Source organism: Mytilus californianus, unplaced genomic scaffold (genome assembly GCF_021869535.1).
Source record: "Mytilus californianus isolate M0D057914Y unplaced genomic scaffold, xbMytCali1.0.p SCAF_1, whole genome shotgun sequence".
NCBI classification, from domain to species: domain Eukaryota; kingdom Metazoa; phylum Mollusca; class Bivalvia; order Mytilida; family Mytilidae; genus Mytilus; species Mytilus californianus.
In genome coordinates, this window is record NW_026262581.1 from 139,582,102 (window position 1) to 139,604,294 (window position 22,193).

Consider the following 22,193-nt stretch of genomic DNA (forward strand, 5'->3'; position numbering starts at 1 on the left):
TGAACGTATAAGATGTCTGCATGTTGATTTATATTTACGAATGATGTCCTTGTACCGATGATAAAATTTAGTAAATGTTTTGACTAGTTTGTGATATCGAAAACCCTGGTGTAATAATTTCTCAGTAATACAGAGATTTCTTTCGTTAAAATCAAATACGTTGTTACATACACGAGCGAATCGAGTGTTTATTATAATCAAAAAGTATAAAGTTTATTATAAATTTAAAAGCTTCTTCCCCCAACTAATCATACAACTCTTTCACCCATTTACCATTTGCCAATCTCTCGTGATATCTCTGATTTTTGTATTAGGAACATATCGTTTGTGTTTGTTAAACGTGTTTAAAACATTGATCATCCTATGGGAACCAATAGTGCTCCAGTTCTCACAGTTCGTTTCTATGTTTGTGTGGGGAAGCAATCTACCTTTATTCATGTTCATATTTTGACTTCTAAAGTAGAATGAAAACAGCTAATATTGTCCGTTAACCTTGAACATGTACGCATATTTGATGTCCTCTTGCTCGGATGACGGATTGATAAAAGTTTTTTCAAGCTTGTTTCCGAATCCAATATTTGACTGCTATTTAAAATTGTACTATTATATTGTTATAATTTTTCAATAATAAATACTGTTTAAACAATACCTTTATTAAGTTATCTATAAATATTATTAGTGTTGATTTGTTGACTTTCGTTTAATTTTAAACTGTGAAAACTCGTGATACTTCTTTGAAACTAATGTTTTAATTTACTCTTTTGTGCTTTCAAATGACTTTCTCCACCCCAAAGTTCTCTAAATAACTTCCTTTCTATAGCATGTGAGTCTTCAAGAGATAAGTTACTAGCAGCAACAACCATTGATTTTAAATTCCGAATGACTTTTGTGTCTCCTTCACAGTAATTGTGTAACCAAGATTTTGTCAGATCAAGGACATTTTCCGAATGTGGTAATATTTGACTTGCTAGACCTAATCTCTCACACTCCTTGGCATCCATTGTTCTAGCAGAGGCCAATATGTCCAAAGCTTTCAAAGTGCCAAACTTTCTGACTAGTCTTGTACCAGCACCAAAACCAGTTATGACGCCCATTTTCTTTTGTACAAATGCAAATCTAGCTTTATCAGACATAACCATAAAATCACAAGACATTGCCATTTCTGCTCCTCCGCCCAACGCATTGCCTTCAACCAGTGCAACGCTAATGAGTGGTAATTGAGAAAGATTTTGCATACATTGTCCTACGAAACATGACATACTGTATCCCTGTTCAGGAGACAGAATACTTTTAACAGTGTCAAGATCTCCGCCAGAGCAAAATGTTTTGTTTTCTCCTCTCAGAATGAGACCCTTTCCTGTCTGCCATGATTGCAGTTCATTGATAATGTCATTTAGTTCGCACATCATAGAACCTGCAAACAATATAAAATATATCATTATACATATTTATACATTTAAACAACTGTCATCATAAACTCACTGTGTAATTTATGTAGGTTTTCAATCAACTGAAGGCTAAAACTAAAACTGTAAAACAACAAATTAGTGTTCAGAATAGAAAAAAAAATTCAGACAGCCTTAAAACCATAATCTAAGAAAGGCAGACAACACAGTGACTAAAAAAAACAAACTAACATTAGTCTACAAATACTGAAAAGTAAAAACGGACATAACAAACCCAACTAAAAGCGGTCACATCTCACAACAATATGAAGATATAAACAGATCAAAGCGGAATTGCACGGACAGTGAAAATTATACCTTTATATATCAACCCAGTATAAATAAAAGTTATATTAACATGAAATAGCGTGCCATTAAAATAAGTTACGAAAAGCACTTAACCTATAAATTATTCTACAACTACACAAGTACAACAAACATTAATACCTAATACAGTACCAAAGAATAGTTGAAGTCATTAGTATAAAGGTACGCTCAAAGGACTTCAATTACTGATATAATATCAAACATTTCTACATTCTAATATTGGTCGCTGTACATTTGCACTAAGTTTCATACAGAAACGTCAAAACATCCAAAGAAAAATACGATTTTGTGCGTTGCCATTAATAAACATTTGATTTTGAGGACGTCGCATGTGCTACATGTGGTAAATATTGAAAAAATAAACAAAAGTCCCAGACAGGTATGGATAAATGGAAGCAAGTCATTTCGTACCTTGACCATTTCGTACCACTGCCATTTCGTACATAAATTTGCCATTTCGTACCCAACATTTACCATTTCGTACCCACGATAAAATCCATTTCGTACCCTATGGGGCAAATGCAACTACCATTTCGTACCTAATGGACTAAATACATGTTCGTATCATATATTTGTAAAAGTTATCATGTTTTTAATGCTTTTTTAGAAAATAAAATAAATTAAATTTTATAAAGACCAATGATTGGTTTGATTAACAGCACTTGGAATAGTTTTAATTACACTTTTTTTGTTTGCAAGATTTGTCCTTAATTAATTTTTCAACTATAAAAATATGAGGTTAATTAACCAACAAAGAAATAATTATCTGCAACTGTTGTTATAATAGTTGTTAACAGCAGTGAAAAGGGACACAAGCTGATTTTTACCCAAAAAGGAAGCCATGAAAAAAGTGTTTGCATAAGAATTTGCATCTTATGTGACCAATCAAAGAACTTGCTATGACTTTTTCAATTTGATAACTTTTTCTGAAGATGGTTTTCTATAAAAAGTGCAAGCCAAAACGGCAACTATGCAAAAACAAACATGACAGGCGACACGTGCCTAAGTTGTAATAGTACAATTCGTCCAAGACAAGAAGCACTACAATGTGATAGCTGTTTACAATGGCAGCATCGTCTATGTTGGACAGGTAGGGATTGCTATACATACAAACCTTCCATGAGGTACGAAATGGCATTATATAAATCTTCCATGAGGTAGAAAATGGTATACATAAAAATCTTCTATGAGGTACGAAATGGTATACATATAAATCTTCCATGAGGTACGAAAGGGTTAACATACAAATCTTCCATATGTTAATATTCCATGAGGTACGAAATGGTCAAGGTACGAAATGGTCATGGTACGAAATGGTTTTTGCCAGGGTACGAAATGGGGGGTACGAAATGGTTAGAGTACGAAATGACTATAATTCTGATAAATCCTGTGAAACATTGGAAATCAATTCCATGTCTGTATTCTGAAAGAATCATTTATTAACTTTAGGGACCGGTCAAAATTTCTTGATGCATGGGACCGGTGCAAACTGTAATGGGACAAGCACTTTTTGCAGTGTTTACAGGAATGGGACTCAATGTTTTTTCATTATTGGCAAGCATGGGACATGAACTTTTTGAAACAATGTCTGTATATGAAAAAAAAATTATTTGATAAATCTATAACAAACAAAAATAACATCATGAACATCTAGCAATGTGAATTTAACAGTTACAACATACTAAATTCATTTTCAAGATATAGGGACCGGTCAATATTTATTGGGGGGTTGGGACCGGTGCAAAACGCAGTAGGACACACCTTTTTTTAACTTAATTTTTGATAGGACTTCTACTTTTTTTAGTTTTCAGCACTGATAGGACAGCAATATTGTTATGGCATATGTATGAATGTAGAAAATAGTCTATACAAATTTAAATACAACAAAATTAACAAGATTAATTGAGGAACAAACAAGTAACATATGGTGTAAATCAGTCCATCTAACTAAATTAAATATAGATCTATCAAAATTCAAGATTTTTTTTGGTAGTTTGGTTCATTGCTGTGAAATTAAAGAATTAAATTAATAGGTAAAAAAAATTTGATGAAATTCAGATAGTCATCTTTAATTATTTTTATAACTTTTTCAAATCAACTTGGATTTTCATCAAACTATACAGCTATCTTAGTTATATATTGATCTTACTGAATCCCAGGTCGTTATGTAGTTTGGTGTATTGCTGTCAAATTTAAGGATTAAATTAATCTAGGTAAAAACAGATAGAATTTGCATTTTGGACTAAATTCAGATAGTACACTTTAATGTTTTTTATAACTTTTTCAAATCAACTTAGATTTTCATCAAACTATAGAGCTATCTCAGTTATATACTGATCTTACTGAATCCCAGGTAGTTATGTAGTTTCGGGTATTGCTGTCAAATTTAATGATTAAATTAATCTAGGTAAAAAAAATCTAGAATTTGCAGTTTGGACTCAATTCAGATAGTACACTTTAATTTGTTTTATAACTTTTTCAAATCAACTTGGATTTTCATCAAACTATACAGCATTTTCAGTTATATATTGATCTTACTGAATCCCAGGTCGTTATGTAGTTTGTTGTATTGCTGTCAAATTTAAGGATTAAATTAATCTAGGTAAAAACAGATAGAATTTGCATTTTGGACTAAATTCAGATAGTCATCTTTAATGTTTTTTATAACTTTTTCAAATCAACTTGGATTTTCATCAAACTATACAGCTATCTCAGTTATATACTGATCTTACTGAATCCCAGGTCGTTATGTAGTTTGGGGTATTGCTGTCAAATTTAAGGATTAAATTAATCTAGTTCAAAAAAGCTAGAATTTGCAGTTCAGACTAAATTTGGATAGTTAACTTTGAATTATTTTATAACTATTTCAAAGCAACTTGAATTTTCATCCAAATCTACAGCTATCTTCATTATATTTTTATCTTACAAAAAACCAGGTTATTTGGTAATTTGGTTTATTGCTGTCAAATTTAAATATTTAAATTATAGGTTTCTATCTGAATTTTGTCAAAACTAAAAATTTTAGCCTTTTTTTACCTATTAACTAAGTCCTTAAATTTGACACAATACACCAAAACACAAAACAACCTGGTATTTTGTAAGATAAATATATAATAAAGATAGCTGAAAAGTTTGATGAAAATCCAAGCTGATTTGAAAAAGTTATAAAATTTTAAAAATGACACCTTTGTTTTGTTAAAACAAGAATTTAATATAATCATGATAATAGAACTTTCATAACAATCCTTGATAACCTTTTAAAAAAGGAAATGGGTTCCAAAGTTACAGTAAAAATTTATTTTAATCAAATTTAAATAAATTTTTGTCAGATTTAAAGACATGGCATACAAGAGGCACTTTAATAAGGTTAAATTACATCAGTACATGTGTGTTTTACAGGTAAAAAGAAAGCCCTACTTTTCTTAAACTCGTGTATTACTTATCGAATGTAGGACAGAAAGTCACAGGACAAAAAGTCACAGACAAAAAGTCACAGGACAAAAAGTCACAGACAAAAAGCCACAGGACAAAAAGTCACAATTATTTTTCTTTAACAAGAAAACACTTATTTAAAAAAAAAAAACATTTTTGTACTTTTCTTGAACTTTAGTATATAAAGCAACTTTGTAAACAAAATTTATATAAAAAAAGTATTTATAATGATCAAATAATTATGAAAACAAAATGTCAAAGTGGGTTGGTACTTAAACGGCTTCATGCTGCCAAGAAATATATCTTTTGCATGATTAAAATTTAATAAATCTTTATTTATCAAGTCTAATGAACAATTTCCTCAACCGTAAAATAAATATATGTAATAAAAAGTAAATATTTAAAGATCTTTCTCTAAAATATTCAAACAAGTGTATACATATTATTTGTGACTTTTTGTCCTATCAAATTTGTGACTTTTTGTCCTATCAAATTTGTGACTTTTTGTCCTGTGACTTTCTGTTCGTTTACCTACTTATCTAGTGAATTCAAAAGGCCTTGCGATTTAAGTTTAACAGGATGTTGCAATTTTGAATGAATGTTATTTAGAATTTAATACTCTCTGGTAGGTGTGATCTTTTTGCCCCAAGCAGGAGGTATTGCTTTATACTTCACCACTTTAATCAGAATGACAATTTTAATAATTTCTTTAATGTTTGATCCCTTTTTGATATATTCATATAATATATATCAACATGTCGAGACTATAGTCAAGTAAAATGTGAGCACAAGATCTGGTCTTTTTAGACTCTGAGCAGTTTGTAGTGTAGATAATGAACAAATCCAAAGTGATGAAGAAGATGACCTTGTAATAAGAGCCTATGACAGTTCTGACAGTGATAATGACAATGATGATAATAATACTAAATGATGAATACAGTAGTAATAGTAGTAGTAGTGGCAGTGAAAGTGAAAGTGAAATTGAAAAGGAATCTTATTTGCCTTCTTCAAGGAGGAGATCATTTAAAATTCCAGACAAATTCAAAGATTACTATATGTGATCTATGTTAATCTGATAAAAATGAAGTTAAATATAAAAAAGAAAATGTGGTATGATTGCCAATGAGACAACTCTCCACAAGAGACCAAATGACACAGAATTTAACAACTATAGTCTGTTTGATTTATTCATAGATTAGATAGGACATATACTTATTTAGTAGATATATCATATAGGACAGAAACTTTTTTTGGTTTATTCAGAGGGTAGGACATAGATTTTTTTAAGGGAGAAATATGAATTGCACCGGTCCCAACCCCCCAATAAATATTGACCAGTCCCTTAAAGAACAGTGAAGGCAACAAAAAAAAACTTTGGAACAGAATAAACATGAAAAAATACTTTGATATAAAATTTAAAAAATATGTAAAAATTTGATTAGATATTTTACATGTATAACTGTTTAACAAATGTAAAAAAAACGAATTCATGGATAGTGTTTCTGCACAAAAAAGCATGATTGTCAAATATAATTCTGTCCTCCCATAAAACAGAATTTACCTACCCACTGTTAATTTAGAATAGTCAGATTCTAAATTAAGCTGCAATTTTTTTGAAAAAAATGTATTCTACCATACACTTCATACATGTTAATTGTTTAATATTGCATGTATCATTTATTAGTCAATAACATATTGTCATCTGTTTGGGCTCCTGTGTTGGCAATAAAATATGCTTATGTATTGTTTTGTTTACTTTATAACAGCAATATAGATACAGTTCACACATAGTAGCATTATTTTTCAGCTATCCAAATACATTGTAGCATGAAATGTAGCCACAACTTTGATCATGTTTTTTGTGCTTTAACATGGGACACACACTTTTTTACTAGGTAAAGTGCATGGGACAAGCATATTTTTATTCTGCCAGTAACCATGGGATCAAGAGAATTATTTCAGACAATTTTCTTTTTGCACCGGTCCCATGCATCAAGAAATTTTGACCGGTCCCTTACAGCATGAAATGAGGTTCTTGTCTTTTTAATTACCTGATAGTGCATTCTTTTTCTTCTTGTTGTCAAGAGAAACAACAGCTATTCCATTTCTCTCATCTTTGTCCAGTGTAACACTCCCACCGATCATGTGTTTAAGTGTATCTTCAAAGTCAACTTTGTTCACCTTTGTGCAATTCCGCCTGCTTAAACCTAAAAACCTAAGACATTGATGATATAAATCTATGATATAAGTTTCATAAAATTCTGGCAATAATTGTACACATGAGAACGCTGACAATGAAATTTTCCATATAATCAGTATTTCCAAGGGGCCTAACTTTTTTAAAAATAATTGATCGGCATTGAATTTTGAACTCGTCCAAGACATTGTTGAAGGCCGTATAGTTGCTTATATTGTCCCCCACGCAACACATTGATGGGGACATAGAACTACCGAGCGTCCGTCCGTCGTGTCTTGTTCTATGTTCTTTGATAGTCAAACGGTTGTCCCCTTAAAAACAAAAATACATCTACAAGAACATATGTCGAAACTTCTCAAACCCACTACTGTTTTTCAACTGTTTCAGTTAATGTATTTCATTAGAAAACATACATAGGAGTTTTAGAATGACAGACCAGGAATCTGCTCAAAAAACTTTGGGTTGATCAGGGTCACAAAGATGGCTATACGCCATAGCATGAAAGCAATTGCTTTAATAATTGATCGGCACTGATTTTCAAACTCGTCTTAGACATTCTTATATAAACCTATGATATAAGTTTCATAAAAAATCTGGCAAGAATTGTACAAATGAGAGCGCTAACGATGCAATTTTCCATATGATTAATGTTTCCAAGGGGCATAACTCTTTTGAAAATAAATGATTGGCAATGACTTTCGAACTTGTCCAAGACATTGCTGATATAAACCTATGATATAAGTTTCATAAAAATCTGGCATGAATTGTACACGTGAGAGCGCTAACAAGACAGGACGGACTGACGCTCGGTAGTTCTATGTCCACAGCAACGCGTTGCGTGGGGGACAATGATAAGCAACCATACGGCCTTCAACAATGAGAGAAACCCATACCGTATAGTCGGCTATAAAAGGCCCCGACATGAAAAATATGAAACAATTCAATTGAGAAAACTATCGGCCTAATTATAACAAAACAATTAACGAAAAACAAATATGACAGATATGAACCAACGACAACCACTGAACTGCAGGCTCCTGACTTGGGACAGGCAAATAAAGAATGTGGCGGGGTTAAACATGTTTGTGAGCGCTCAACCCTCCCCCTAACCTGGGACAGTGGTGAGCACAACATAAGAACAAACTATAATAAATTGCTTCGCCGAGCGCAGCTGGATACGACCGCAGAGGTCCAACCCTGAACAGTTGGGGCAAAAATGGACACAATATTCGCGCTTGATACAGGTCTGAATTTGGATTGTTATTAAATATTTGACACATAATAGGTTTCTAACACAGAATAACTGTAGTCAAAGAACTTAGAATTGGTTATATGATTTGAATTTATATTCAATTTTTTGCTTTTGTGCAATACACTATGCTGTTAAAAAAGAAATTTTAACACCCCCCCCCCCCCCCCCCCCCCATCCCCCCCCCCCCTTTTAAAAAAAAATATTTGAAGAAATTTTCTTTTTAATTGTCCCCCCTCACAATTTCTTTTTACCCCCCCATTTTTTTTCACCCCCCCCCCTTTCCAATAAAAATGTGGATAGTGTCCACATGGTCACAGATGATGCCCCCGCTTGCATATCATATAGTTAAAAAGGGACATAACTGAAGAACGGTAAAAGTGACGCTACCCAAATTTGAACTTGATCTTAGTTTTGTGGTTATAAGCATTGTGTGTAAGTCTCATAACATTTGGTTGAGGCTAACTTAAGTAGAGAACAGAAACTAAAAATTCTGCAATTTTTCTATTTGTAAACACGCATAACTCTAGAACGGTTGTGTATAAGTTTTATAACGTTTGGTTGAGACAAACTAAAGTTAGAGAACGGAAACGAAAAATTCAGCAATTTTTATGTTTATAAAGAGACATAACTCAAGAATGGTAAAAGTGTCGCCACCAAATTTCGTAATTAATCTGTATTATGTAGTAATAAGCATTGTGTATAAGTTTCATAACATTTGGTTGAGGCAAACTAAAGTTAGAAAACGGAAACAAAAAATTTGTACTTGATCTTAGTTTTGTGGTAATGAATATTGTGTTAAGGTTTCATGATGTTTGGTTGGGGCAAACTTAAGTTACAGAATGGAAACTAAAAATTTTGCAATCTTTCGATTTATAAAGGGGCATAACTCAATAATGGTTAAAGTGACACAACCCAAATTCAACTTGATCTGTGTTTTATCAATGGAAGTCAAAATTAAACATTGCATTGTATAAAGCATTGATTATAGTTGATTCAACTATAATCATGGACAAAGGTAGATAACTCCAATTTTAAAAATTACTTAATATTTAGAAGAAAATAATAATTTTGCAATTTTTCCATTTATAAAGGGGCATAACTCAAGAACGGTTTAAGTGACGCCACCAAAATTCAATCTTGATCTGTGTTTTGTGGTAATAAGCATTGTGTATAAGTTTCATAACATTTGGTTGAGGCAAACTTAAGTTAGAGAATGGAAACTAAATATTTTGCAATTTTTTCATTTATAAAGAGACATAACTCTAGAACGGTTAAAAGTGACGCCACCAAAACTCAAACTTGATCTGTGTTTTGTGGTAATAAGCATTATGTATAAGTTTCATAACATTTGGTTGAGGCAAACTCAAGATAGAGAACGGAAACCAATTTTGGGACGTACGTACAGACGGACAAGGGTAAAACTTAATGCATAAAAATTCTTTCCCTCAAGATATGGTCATTGTCTCAATTCAAATTTCCAATGGAGTTTGCAACCATAATTACCCATTTAAATACATCATAAAAGTCTTAAAATAGACAATGACATACATAATCATGGCTAAAATTAATATATTAAATATTCCTTAATCAGCATTTTAAATAGTAACTTCTAAAAATAAATTGACAGCTAATCACCTCAATACAATACAACATTTCTTTATACATAATTTAAAAGCAGTGTGAGGGAGGTAATCCAAACTTAACATTGTACTTTTTTTTAATTGTCCATTAACCATTAAACCCTTGTTTTCCCCCCTTTTTCCCCCCTAATTCCTAAATGGTTTGAACCATAACCCCCCAAAGCCAATCCTAACCATCCCTTTGTGGTATGAAAACTAGTAGTATAATTTCAGAGAGATCCATACACCGTTCCACAAGTTATTGTCTGGAAACTAGAAAAATGCTTATTTGGGCCCCTTTTTGGCCCCTAATTCCTAAACTGTTAGTACTATAACCCCCAAAATCAATCCCAACCTTCCTTTTGTGGTGATAAACCTTGTGTTTAAATTTCATAGATTTCTATTTACATTTACTAAAGTTATTGTCTAGAAACCAAATGTCTTCGGACGACGGTGACGACGACGACGACGACGACGACGACGACGACGGTGTGATACCAATTTACGACCGCAAAATTATTAAGATCAGTTGAAAAAGGCTTAACTCATCAGATCGATACAAAGCAGAAAAAACATCAAACATAAACACAGACCGGATGTGACAGGGTATTTATCCATCCCACATCCCTAACAACAAAAAGGACACTAAGTACAGGTCTGAGAGTACTCGCAGTTACTGACAGCTAGTTCAAAGTCAATAACAACTAATGAAAAAAATGTTTATCATAGTTGTCTAGATAATGACATAGATCTCTACACCGTCTTATCATAAAGTTAAATTAAGATGAAAATGTCATGCATAACGAATTGTAAACAAACCTGTAAGATGGACCAATCTTCGGGAACTTCTGACAAACTGGAAATACAAGCATGCCATCGACTGAAATTAAAACAAAGTCCTACAGCATTTCAAATATATATATATTTCTGGTTGCTTACACAATATTCGGTTAAACAGGACATGATAACTCTTTCAAGCACATGATTGTAAGATCATATTTAAAGACTACCGTTCATCATCATTATTTATTAAATGTATAAATTAAATGTAACTTGGAAAGAAAGGCTTTAAAATAAGTTGTATGCAGATATTTGTGCGTGTCTAATGATTTTATAAAATAAGTATTTCTCTTGTGCTTCATTTATAAAATGTAAAAGAAGAAATGAGGATTATTAAAAATCATCATAAAACATCCATCATACTCTTGACAAAACCCCAAAGCAAAGGAACATCACTGCTATTTCTATTCCACAAGTCACAACAGACGATTATAGCATAAACTCAAAGTAAGTAAGAGAGGCCTACCACCAGTTAGAGGAAACTAGTTTGCTGAATCTCGATGCAGTTACTACATCTGTACATTGAAACACATAGATATGGAAAATCAACAAATAACAAATTGCCATTATTATTTTGGCATACCAGAAGGTCATGTTTTTCTTGTACTGTTTATGACGTCTTTATACTAAATCCGTTTGGTGTGCACTGATTGATAGTAATTCGTCTTGGAAAACATGGTTATTTATTAGCTGAAATTGGCCTTGAACTAGCTTTCAGTAACTGTGAGTACTCTTAGATCTGTATTTTGTGTCCATTGTCTTTATGTTTGTATTAAAATAGCTTTCAGTAACTGCAAGTACTCTTAAATCTGTACATTGTGTCCATTGTGTTTATGTTTGTATTGAAATAGCTTTCAGTAACTGCAAGTACTCTTAGATCTGTACTTTGTGTCCATTATCTTTATGTTTGTATTGAAATAGCTTTCAGTAACTGTGAGTACTCTTAGATCTGTATATTGTGTCCCTTTATGTTTGTATTGAAATAGCTTTCAGTAACTGCAAGTACTCTTAAATCTGTACTTTGTGTCCATTGTCTTTATGTTTGTATTGAAATAGCTTTCAGTAACTGCAAGTACTCTTAGATCTGTACTTTGTGTCTTTTGTCTTTTTGTTAATGTTGTCTGCCAATGGAACCGATGGTGTCACCAGCTAAGTAGCCAAAGGTTCTATATTGGCAGGACGGATATAAGTTATATGAAATTTGTTGTTTATTAATTTTGGAAATTGATTTAAACTTCCGCGCTTCATACAAAATGTACTTCGGTCAACGCTTTTACACCCTAATGAAGTTACAAAAAGAAGCATTCAATTCTTAAAACAAACATTCCATACCATAATACAGACTTCAGGATTAAAATGATGCACCCCGCGGAAAAATAAGCATTTCTTATCTGTGCATGGTACCTGTTTAGTCTATTTATTAAACCAACTAATAAAAATAATAGTAGTCCCATGACAAACAAGAAAGCCGTTTTTTATGAAAAGAATTTAAAAAAAACAGTTTAATTTTTCATATAATATTTATTTGAGCGTTAATCAATTTTTTTTTAACTAATGACGATTTAAGTCAAAGTGGTATCCTGTAATTTCATCTCTCACTTCAGTTACTTTGCCAGGCGTAGATGCTAAAATATTAATTATAACTCCTTTCCTAAAGTATCCATTACTAAAATCAGCTGTGCCTTTATTCTTCGCGGGATTCGGACAGTACAGCACATCTTCCTTTAAACCATCGGCAAATTATTTTTAGAGGGAGAGTGTTTCCCTGTGTTTTTGTTTGTAAAAATTTGAAATCTGTGAGCACCGTGTTAAATATTTGTTTTTGGTTTACATCATGCAATTAAAAGGAAAACATATAAATGGTGTTCAAATCTATGCCGGTTCTGCCGACGTTAGCGCCGGCGACGACGACGTAATTATGGCGTTATTTAATTGTGACGCTATATGTTACTCTTTTCCCCGGAAAATTACGCAATTTCAAGATCTGCCATAGATTTGGAGAAAACAAAAAACTGCCATAGATTTGATTTGTAACGTCATATTTGCCATAGATTAGGAATCTGCCATACATTTGGAACCCACCAAAGATTTGAGTCCTACATATATACTCTAGCACCATCTGGGATCCTGCGACTGAGGACAACATAAACAAATTGGAAGCTATACAACGCCGATGCGCACGATTTGTATTAAATGATTATAGAACTAGCAGCGTAACATCAATGCTACAGACGCTAAATATAGTCTTTACATTCTATAGAGTAGTACACGCACTGTTTGTCATACCATCTACAAATTTACAGCCAGTAACATCAACAGTAAGAGGACACAAAGAACGATTCCTTATTCCTTTTGCCAGGACTCAAGTTTATCGTAACTCTTTTCCACAGACACCATCAGAATCTGGAATAGACTGCCACAACAACTAGTAAGTTGCACAACCCGGCTTGAATCGTTTAAAAGGGTGTGCAAGAGGTCCAGCTTCGATCGATGTCCAACCTTGTTTTTAACGTTATTTCAAAGTTCACTGTAAATAATTCGTACATGACCGCATATGTGTTGTTCTCACATCAAACATGTACATAAAACAGTACGATAATACTCCCATTGGAGGACTGTACTATAAAGGAAGAAGAAGAAGAACTGGCTGTACTCTGTTTCATTTGGAAATAGAAACTTTAGAGGACTTTCATGTTCCTCAGGTCCCCAGCTTCAAACGGAAAAAGGCAAAAAAATATCCCAGAGCTGAAAAAACTCATCATGTAATCTGTAGGATACAACAAATGGAATGAAATATACAAAGAGATTAATTATCCAAATAATTATAGACTGCACAACACTGGCTCAAGAAATTAACTTTGGTCCTGAGACAGCTATTCAAATCGAAAACCCCCGAGTAGAGATCTCTGCTGTGAACTCCATACTCAGAGAATCCTGAAGAATACACCTATATAAAGTGATGTTCACCCAATGGACACAAAGTCTTCTATTTTTAATTTTAATTGTACTAATTTTAATACTAGAATTACTTATAAGATGAGGGTAAAAAATGTTATTCAATATCAAAATACTTGAACACGATGATGATACTACCAGGAATATATTCGCAGATTTATTTTTTTTACAATTTAGTAAAACATAGTCCCTTACTACTTTTTCTTTTAAAATATATTTCAACATTTAAAATATAGGGTCTTAACATTTTTACTACCGTGTGACACGGGTAGTGCTCCGTTACGGAGGGATTTACAAGAAAAGAAGTCTGACAACACCATGAACACTGTTACAATAGATATTCAAACGTCTTTTTAATCACATCTACATTAGTTTAAAATTTTCTGATGCAGGTGTTTTTTAAATACCTTCCCAACGACAGATACTCACATTTTTTTTTTCAGTTTATCGTTCATCAACATGAAAATGAAAATGAAAGTAGACTGTTTTCGATATAACTGAATTTTGTATGTGCAAAGCATGAATATGTATAATAATAAACAAGGAACCAGTACTTAAATAACACATCGTTATACCGGTGTGGGCAACGAAAACCCGCAATTTTAATATGAAAATGGTAAAAGATAGATCGTGGTGATGGCCTACTGATATTCCCTGTGAAAAAGGTCACCATCCTAACAATGTAACCATAGCATATTCAATATGAACAGCAATAAAAGCGTTATTCTTTTCCTTTTTCAATGTACGTGTCGTCATGTTGTGTCCTAAATTAATTCAACAGTTTCTTTTTTCGTTATCATGGTTATCCGGCATATTCTTTAATTAACAACAAGGAAGCGTCATCGTGGTAACACACAATCCATTCATCATTTGAGGGAGTCATTTTTTTTTTATTTATAAAGATTATTGAGAGAGAAAAAAAAAGAATTCAGTAGGATCCAGAATCTTCCTTGTCACTGAGTGACAAAGTGGAATTCCAATTCAATTCTGCTAATAAAACTTGGAACTTATTAATTAAAATCCACTATAGCTACTAAGTTGTAATTCTAATATCTACTAGAAGAAATTGAGATTTTCAGTTTTGTAATAGGAGAATCCGCGATGGATAGTAATAAAACAGAAACTTAAACATAGAACAAGATTTTAATTTACTAATAACCTTTCTCAATAAGACACATTTTTTTTACAATTTATCCCTTCCACTAGCTGTTTCACGGCTAAATTCACAATTATCCAACTTTGGTATTAACACAGTGTTAGTGAGGTTGACATTCAGCATTAGTCAATTATTTGAGGAAACAAAACCGTAGATATAAGAATTCGCCGTTTGTTTGGAGGATAACGTCCATAAATATTTTCTCTAAGATGGTATTTAACACATTAAGAAAATATAGTTACGATAATCTTGTCGATCTACGTTTACTCCGCATCGGTGGTCTTATTATAGCATGCCTGCCTCAAGAGTAGCAGATTCGTAAAGGTTCTATATCCGGTATGTTCAAACTAACGGTATTTGCTGCTTCTTCGCCAAAAAACATAATAACTAAAAGTGAGAGCAATGATTTGGCCGAATGGAATCCAAATAAAGTGTCTGAGTAGGGGAACATAATTATTTCGTGTGAACTGTTTCTTTGTGTGTTTCACGGTCAAATCAAACCCAGGATGTTAGCTGAGAACAAAGCTATTATGTATATGGTATTTGCTTACAATACGTTATCGTCCTGAATATATATAAAATATTTGCCACTAGAACAACCATACATCTATCAATCCAATTTCTGCCCATAGTTCACAGAGATTTCACATTTTCAAGCATGTAGAAAATTAGAAACTTTGGAGATGAATGTTATATATCGTTTTTGTCAACAATTTTGCAGGAAAATGTGATAACTCTTCGTTGTTTGTGTTATTACTCAATACATCAGACAATTCCGTTATAAATAGAAATTCAAGAAAATTTACGTTAGAAGTACAAATATAGCATTGCTTCCGTTTTCCTAATTATCGAATAAGAGTACAAATAAATGAAAAATAAATCCAGCATAACAAAGAGTCAACTTAACTCTCTGCAGTTTTTAATAATATCCTGGATCTTACTAAAAAATCAAGTTCAATCCAGGATTCTCTTAGTGCAATCTTGATGTCACAATTTATATGAGTAGATACTAGAAAGTGGCCAGTGCAAGCACATCTGTGAAAGAAGTATTGGGAATAAACAGAGCAGTACAACATCAAAGTTAATGAGGAGACAGAATGGCTGCAGCTGGTTGCTGGAAAAAGTAAGGACGCCATACCGTTAGTTTGAACATACCGGATATACAACCTGTACTGGATTTAAAGCAGTATAACTGAAATTTCTATGAAGTACACAATTAATTATATGTGTAATAGACCATATGGCTAATACATTTCGCAGAGAAGTGTCATTGGTAGAGTTGCGATCAATAGGTTCAATGTGGAAAGTCGGACTATTATATATAAATAGAAAAATGTACTGGTGCAGTCATGAGGTTTAATGTTATGTATTGTCATCTTTTAACACGTATTTGTGGTTAACATTCTCAATTTTAATATATGTGTTATGTGCACGACAGATGGAACCGACTTGTACATGAACAGAGACACATACTGCTGTTAAACTACTGTCCCACTGTCCCAGAGTAAGACAAAAAGGGGGGGGGGGGGGGGGGTTCATCCACGTCATTTGAACTCTGGTGGTAAGTTGTCACATTGGCATTCATACCACTTCTTATTTGTATACCGAGAAAGTCTCCGAACTTGACAGATGTACATAAATAATGACAAACGCTAAAAATAATTCCGACTTGACCCTGGTACATATACAGACCAAAACACAGTGAAGTTCCTGGCGTAACACGTACATGCATATAAAGAGACAATCTTATACATATTCCCGGCTTAACACTGGTACATAAACTGTAACAAACAGTGATAAATTTCTGACTTGACACATGTAAGTTAACCGTGACAAACACTGGGTACATTTCTGACTTTACACAAGCACATAAACTGGGACAAAAAGAAGTTTCCTGACTTGACACTTATAAGTTTTCTGACTGCACTGTACACAAACGGGGATAAGCTATGAGAAGTTTCCCGACTTAACATTGGTACATAAACATTGACAAATACTGAGAACTTTCCTTAAATGGCACTAAATAAACAAACAAAACTGCGGTTTCTTGATTTGACACTGGTACATCCACAGCGACAAATACTGGGAAAATTACTGACTTGACACTGGTACATACAATGAGACAAAACTGACGTTTCTTGACTTGACACTGGTATATTAAGCGAAATAAACACTGTGAAGTTTTTTGAAATTAACACCGTACATAAGCAGGGACAAGTATCCTGACTTGACACAGGTACAAAAACAGTGACAAAACACTGAGAAGTTTCCGGAATTGAGATTTGTTCATAAATTATTCACAAAATAAATTTAGAATTCCTGACTTGGCACGGGTACATAAAAAAAAACAAAACCAAGGTTTCTTGACTTGAAACTGATACATAAACAGTGGCAAACACTGAGAAGATTTCCGACTTGACACTGGTACATAAACAGAGACAAGAACAAGAAGTTTCCTGAACAGTGACATAACTCTTAGAAGTGATCTGACTGTACACTGGTACATAAACATAGACAAACACTGAGAAGTTTCTTGATTTGACATAAGTACATAAACAGAGACAAACACTGAGAAGTTTCTTGATTTGACACTGGTACATAAACAGAGACAAACACTGAGAAGTTTCTTGATTTGACACTGGTACATAAACAGAGACAAACACTGAGAAGTTTCTTGATTTGAAACCAATACATAAACAGAGACAAACACTGAGAAGTTTCTTGATTTGACACTGGTAAATAAATAGTGACAAAACACTCAGAAGATTTCGGACTTGACACTGGTAAATAAACAGTGACAAAACACTTTAGATTTTTTCTGACTTTCCACTGCACATAGATAGAGAAAAACACTGAGAAGTTTCCTGACTTGACACTGCACATGCATGAAAACAAATAAAACTGAGGAAACATGACTTGACACTGGGTATTTAAACAGATACTAACACTGAAAATTTTATGACTCAACTCTGGTACATAAGCAGAAACTAACATAGAGACATTTTCTGACTTGACACATGCACATAAACAAGTTTCCTGACTTAACACTGGCATATAAACAAATACAAACACTTAGAGGTTTTCTGACTTAACACTGTACAAAAACAGGGACAAAACACTGAGAAAAAGATAAAGAGGTTTTCTGACTTGAAACTGCTACATAAACAATCAAAACTAAGGTTCCTGGCTTGATCCTGGACCATAAACAGAGACAAACACTGAACAGTTTCCTGAATGGACACTGGTTAATAAACAATCAAAACTGAGGTTTCCTGACTTGACACTGGTTCATATCAAGGGACAAGCACTGATAAGTTTTCTGACTAGACATTGGTACATAGACCGGGATAAGCACTGAGAAGTTTGCTGAAGTGACATTGGTAAATAAACAATCAAAAGTAAGGTTTCCTGGCTTTGACACTGGTACAAAAACAGGGAAAAGTACTGAGAATTATCCTGAATTGACACTGGTAAATAAACAATCAAAACTAAAGTTGCCTTGATTGACACTTTTACAAAAACAGGAACAAACACTGAGAAGTATCCTGAATTGACACTGGTAAAAAAACAATCAAAACTTAAGTTGCCTGGCTTGACACTATTACAAAAACAGGAACAAACACTGAGAAGTATCATGAATTGACATTGATAAATGAACAGGTTTCCTGACTTGACTATGGTTCATAAACAATAAAAACTAAGGTTTCCTGGCTTAACACTGGTACATAATGAGTACATGAACAGGGATAAAACACAGAAGTTTCCTGACTTGACCCTCATACATAAACAGGGACAAAACACAGAAGTTTCCTGACTTGACACTGGTACATAAACAGGGACAAAACACAGAAGTTTCCTGACTTGACAGTTGTACATAAACAGGGACAAAACACTGAAGTTACCTGGTTTGACACTGATAAATAAACAGTGACCAAACATTGAGAAGTTTCATGATTTGACACTGGTAAATACACTATCAAAACTGAGGTTTCTTGACTAAATACTGGTACATAAAAAGAGACAAACACATGCACATAAACAAACACTGCAAATTCCTGGCTTAGCTCAGGTTCATAATCAAACACACACAGTGAAGAGTTTCCTGACATTTTCTAGTTCAACTTAGTAGGATTGCTGTTGGTAGCAGCACTGATCAGGGGTTTTTTGATTATATTTCTGAGTTTTACAACATAAGGTTTAGAAAGGCAAAGAGGAGATTTTTGTGTATGTAAAACTAGTTTAACCCCACCACAGTTTGAGCCTGCACCTCTAAGCCAGTACCAAGTCCGGATATTTGGACTATGGGATGTTTGCTTTTGTTTGTCCATTTATGGAATTTGGCATTTTTTTTCGGGGGAGGGGGGTGACTAAGTCTGTTGTACTGTGCTGTATTTTTGGCAGTTTCTTTTATTCCTTTTTATGTAGTATTATACCTTTATACCCAATGTATACTTTTCCAGACCGGTTGATTATTTTATCAATATGTGGTTCATTTGATATCAGTACTTCATTGGTCAAAAGTCAATTGTCTTGCTTTTCTCTGAATTTCTTATTGTGAAGTCGCAAATAAAACAAAAGGCTCTCAAGAGCCTGAATCACTCACCTGTAATTTTTTGCTTAAATCTTTCATCAATGATTAATTTTGATTTTCAATATATATCAATGAGTGGCTTAAAAATGCCATTTAATTGTTCTTTTTATCTGTCATATTTTCAACAAAAGCAAAAAAATGCATTTTACCCCTATGTTCCATTTTAGCCATAATGGCTATGACTTTTGACGTACAAGGAAATAATATACAAAATTTATACTAGATACTCTGAAACTCATTCAGCCCAAGTTTGGCTGAAATTGATTCAGCAGTTTCAAAGGAGAAGATTTTTTAAAGTAAGCAAACTAGATGAACAAATTGTGAAAAAATGTCTTTAAAGGGTGAATTGACAATTTTGGTCATACTAAACTTATTTGTAGATCTTACTTTGCTGAACATTTTTGCTATTTACAGTTTATCTTTATCTATAATAATATTCAAGATAATAACCGAAAACTGCAAAATGTCCTTAAAATCATCAATTCAGGGGCAATAACCTAAAAATCAGATACCTGATTTGGCTGATAACTTCAGAGCAGGTAGACCTTGACCTAATGAATACTTTAACTTCTTGTCTGATTTCCTCTAAATGCTTTAGTTTTTGAGATATAAGTCAAAAACTGCATTTTACCCTATGTTCTATTTTTAGCCATGGCAACCATGTTTTCTGAGGAAACAGAAAATAAAACACCAACTTTATTCTAGATAACCTAAGAATCATTCAGCTTACGTTTGATTTAATTTGGTTCAGTAGTTTCAGAGGAGAAGATTTTTTAAAGTTAGAAAACATGATAAACAAATTGTGTAAAATTGTCCTTAAAGGGCAATAACTCCTTAAGGGGCCAATTGACAATTTTGGTCATTAACCTTATTTGTAGATCTTACTTTGCTGAACATTTTTGCTGTTTACAGTTTATCGTTATCTATAATAATATTCAAGATAATAACCAAAAACTGCAAAATTTCCTTAAAATTTCCAATTTAGTGGCAGCAACCCAACAATAGGTTGTTAGAAAATTTCAGGGCTGATAGAACTTGACCTCACATCAGATTTGCTCTAAATGCTTTAGTTTTTGAGATATAAGCCAAAAACTGCATTTTACCCCTATGTTCTATTTTTAGCCATGGCGGCCATGTTTTTTTGACGAAACAAGAAAATAAAACACAAACTTTATTTTAGATACCGTAAGGATCATTCAGCTTAAGTTTGGTTGGAATTGGTTCTGGAGTTTCAGAGGAGACGATGTTTGAAATAGTTTACACCGGACTGACTACAACGGACGACGACAGATGCCAAGTGATGGCAGAAGCTCATATTTCCTTCGGAAAGGTGAGCTAAAAAGGGACCATGCCTGATGAAGTCTCATATAAAGAACACATCTTTTTAAAGACCATTGAAAAGAAAAGATAAAATTTGTCTACATATCGTCTATAAATCATCCTTGAAACAGATTTCTTTACCAAATCTCTTGCAAAACGATATTTCTCTATATAGCTATTCTCAACAGTTAAATTTTAAATATTCAAAACCTCACATTTAATAGATGAAAATTTAACTGTCTGGAGTGGAGAAATATTGTATCACACTGGATTCACTGGTTGAATCTATATGTATAAAATAAGTGTGGCAATAATATGTCAAGGATATGTATGGCAATAATATGTCAAGGATTAGTGTTGCAATAATATGTCAAGGATATGTGTGGCAATAATATGTCAAGGATTAGTGTGGCAATTATATGTCAAGGATAAGTGTGGCTATAATATGTCAAGGATAAGTGTGGCAATAATATGCCAAGGATAAGTGTTGCAATAATATGTCAAGGATATGTGTGGCAATAATATGTCAAGGATTAGTGTGGCAATTATATGTCAAAGATAAGTGTGGCAATAATATGTCGAGCATAAGTGTGGCAATAATATGTCAAGGATATGTGTGGCAATAATATGTCAAGGATATGTGTGGCAATAATAAGTCAAGGATATGTGTGGCAATAATATGTCGAGGATTAGTGTGGCAATTATATGTCAAAGATAAGTGTGGCAATAATATGTCAAGGATATGTGTGATAATATGTCAAGGATAAGTGTGGCAATAATATGTCAAGGATAAGTGTGGCAATAATATGTCAAGGATAAGTGTGGCAATAATATGTCAAGGATAAGTGTGGCAATAATATGTCAAGGATAAGTGTGGTAATAATATGTCAAGGATAAGTGTGGTAATAATATGTCAAGGATAAGTGTGGCAATAATATGTCAAGGATAAGTGTGGCAATAATATGTCAAGGATAAGTGTGGTAATAATATGTCAAGGATATGTGTGCAATAAATGTGCCTAGGGAAAGTGTGGGAATAATAGATACAAAACACAAATAA

At 33.1% G+C, this 22,193-nt stretch overlaps 1 protein-coding gene across 1 annotated transcript; it reads right to left on the minus strand.

Annotated features, from left to right (window-relative positions):
• Nucleotides 1–637: 637 nt before the first annotated feature.
• Nucleotides 638–11,146, minus strand: LOC127736928 (ethylmalonyl-CoA decarboxylase-like). The gene is made up of 3 exons (XM_052247496.1): nucleotides 11,092–11,146; nucleotides 7,256–7,411; nucleotides 638–1,414 (listed from the first exon to the last, which is right to left on the minus strand). The coding sequence occupies exons 2-3, from the start codon at nucleotides 7,347–7,349 to the stop codon at nucleotides 741–743; spliced, it is 768 nt and encodes a 255-aa protein (XP_052103456.1). The 5' UTR covers nucleotides 7,350–7,411; nucleotides 11,092–11,146; the 3' UTR covers nucleotides 638–740.
• Nucleotides 11,147–22,193: the final 11,047 nt, after the last annotated feature.

What these genes read in the sequence shown, in the direction of transcription:
- LOC127736928 (XM_052247496.1), bottom strand. Translation starts at nt 7,349, where the DNA reads ATGATCGGTGGGAGTGTTACACTGGACAAAGATGAGAGAAATGGAATA. An exon ending in GAAAAAGAATGCACTATCAG is followed by an intron (nt 1,415 to 7,255) that starts GTAATTAAAAAG and finishes TATTGTTTGCAG; the next exon opens with GTTCTATGATGTGCGAACTA.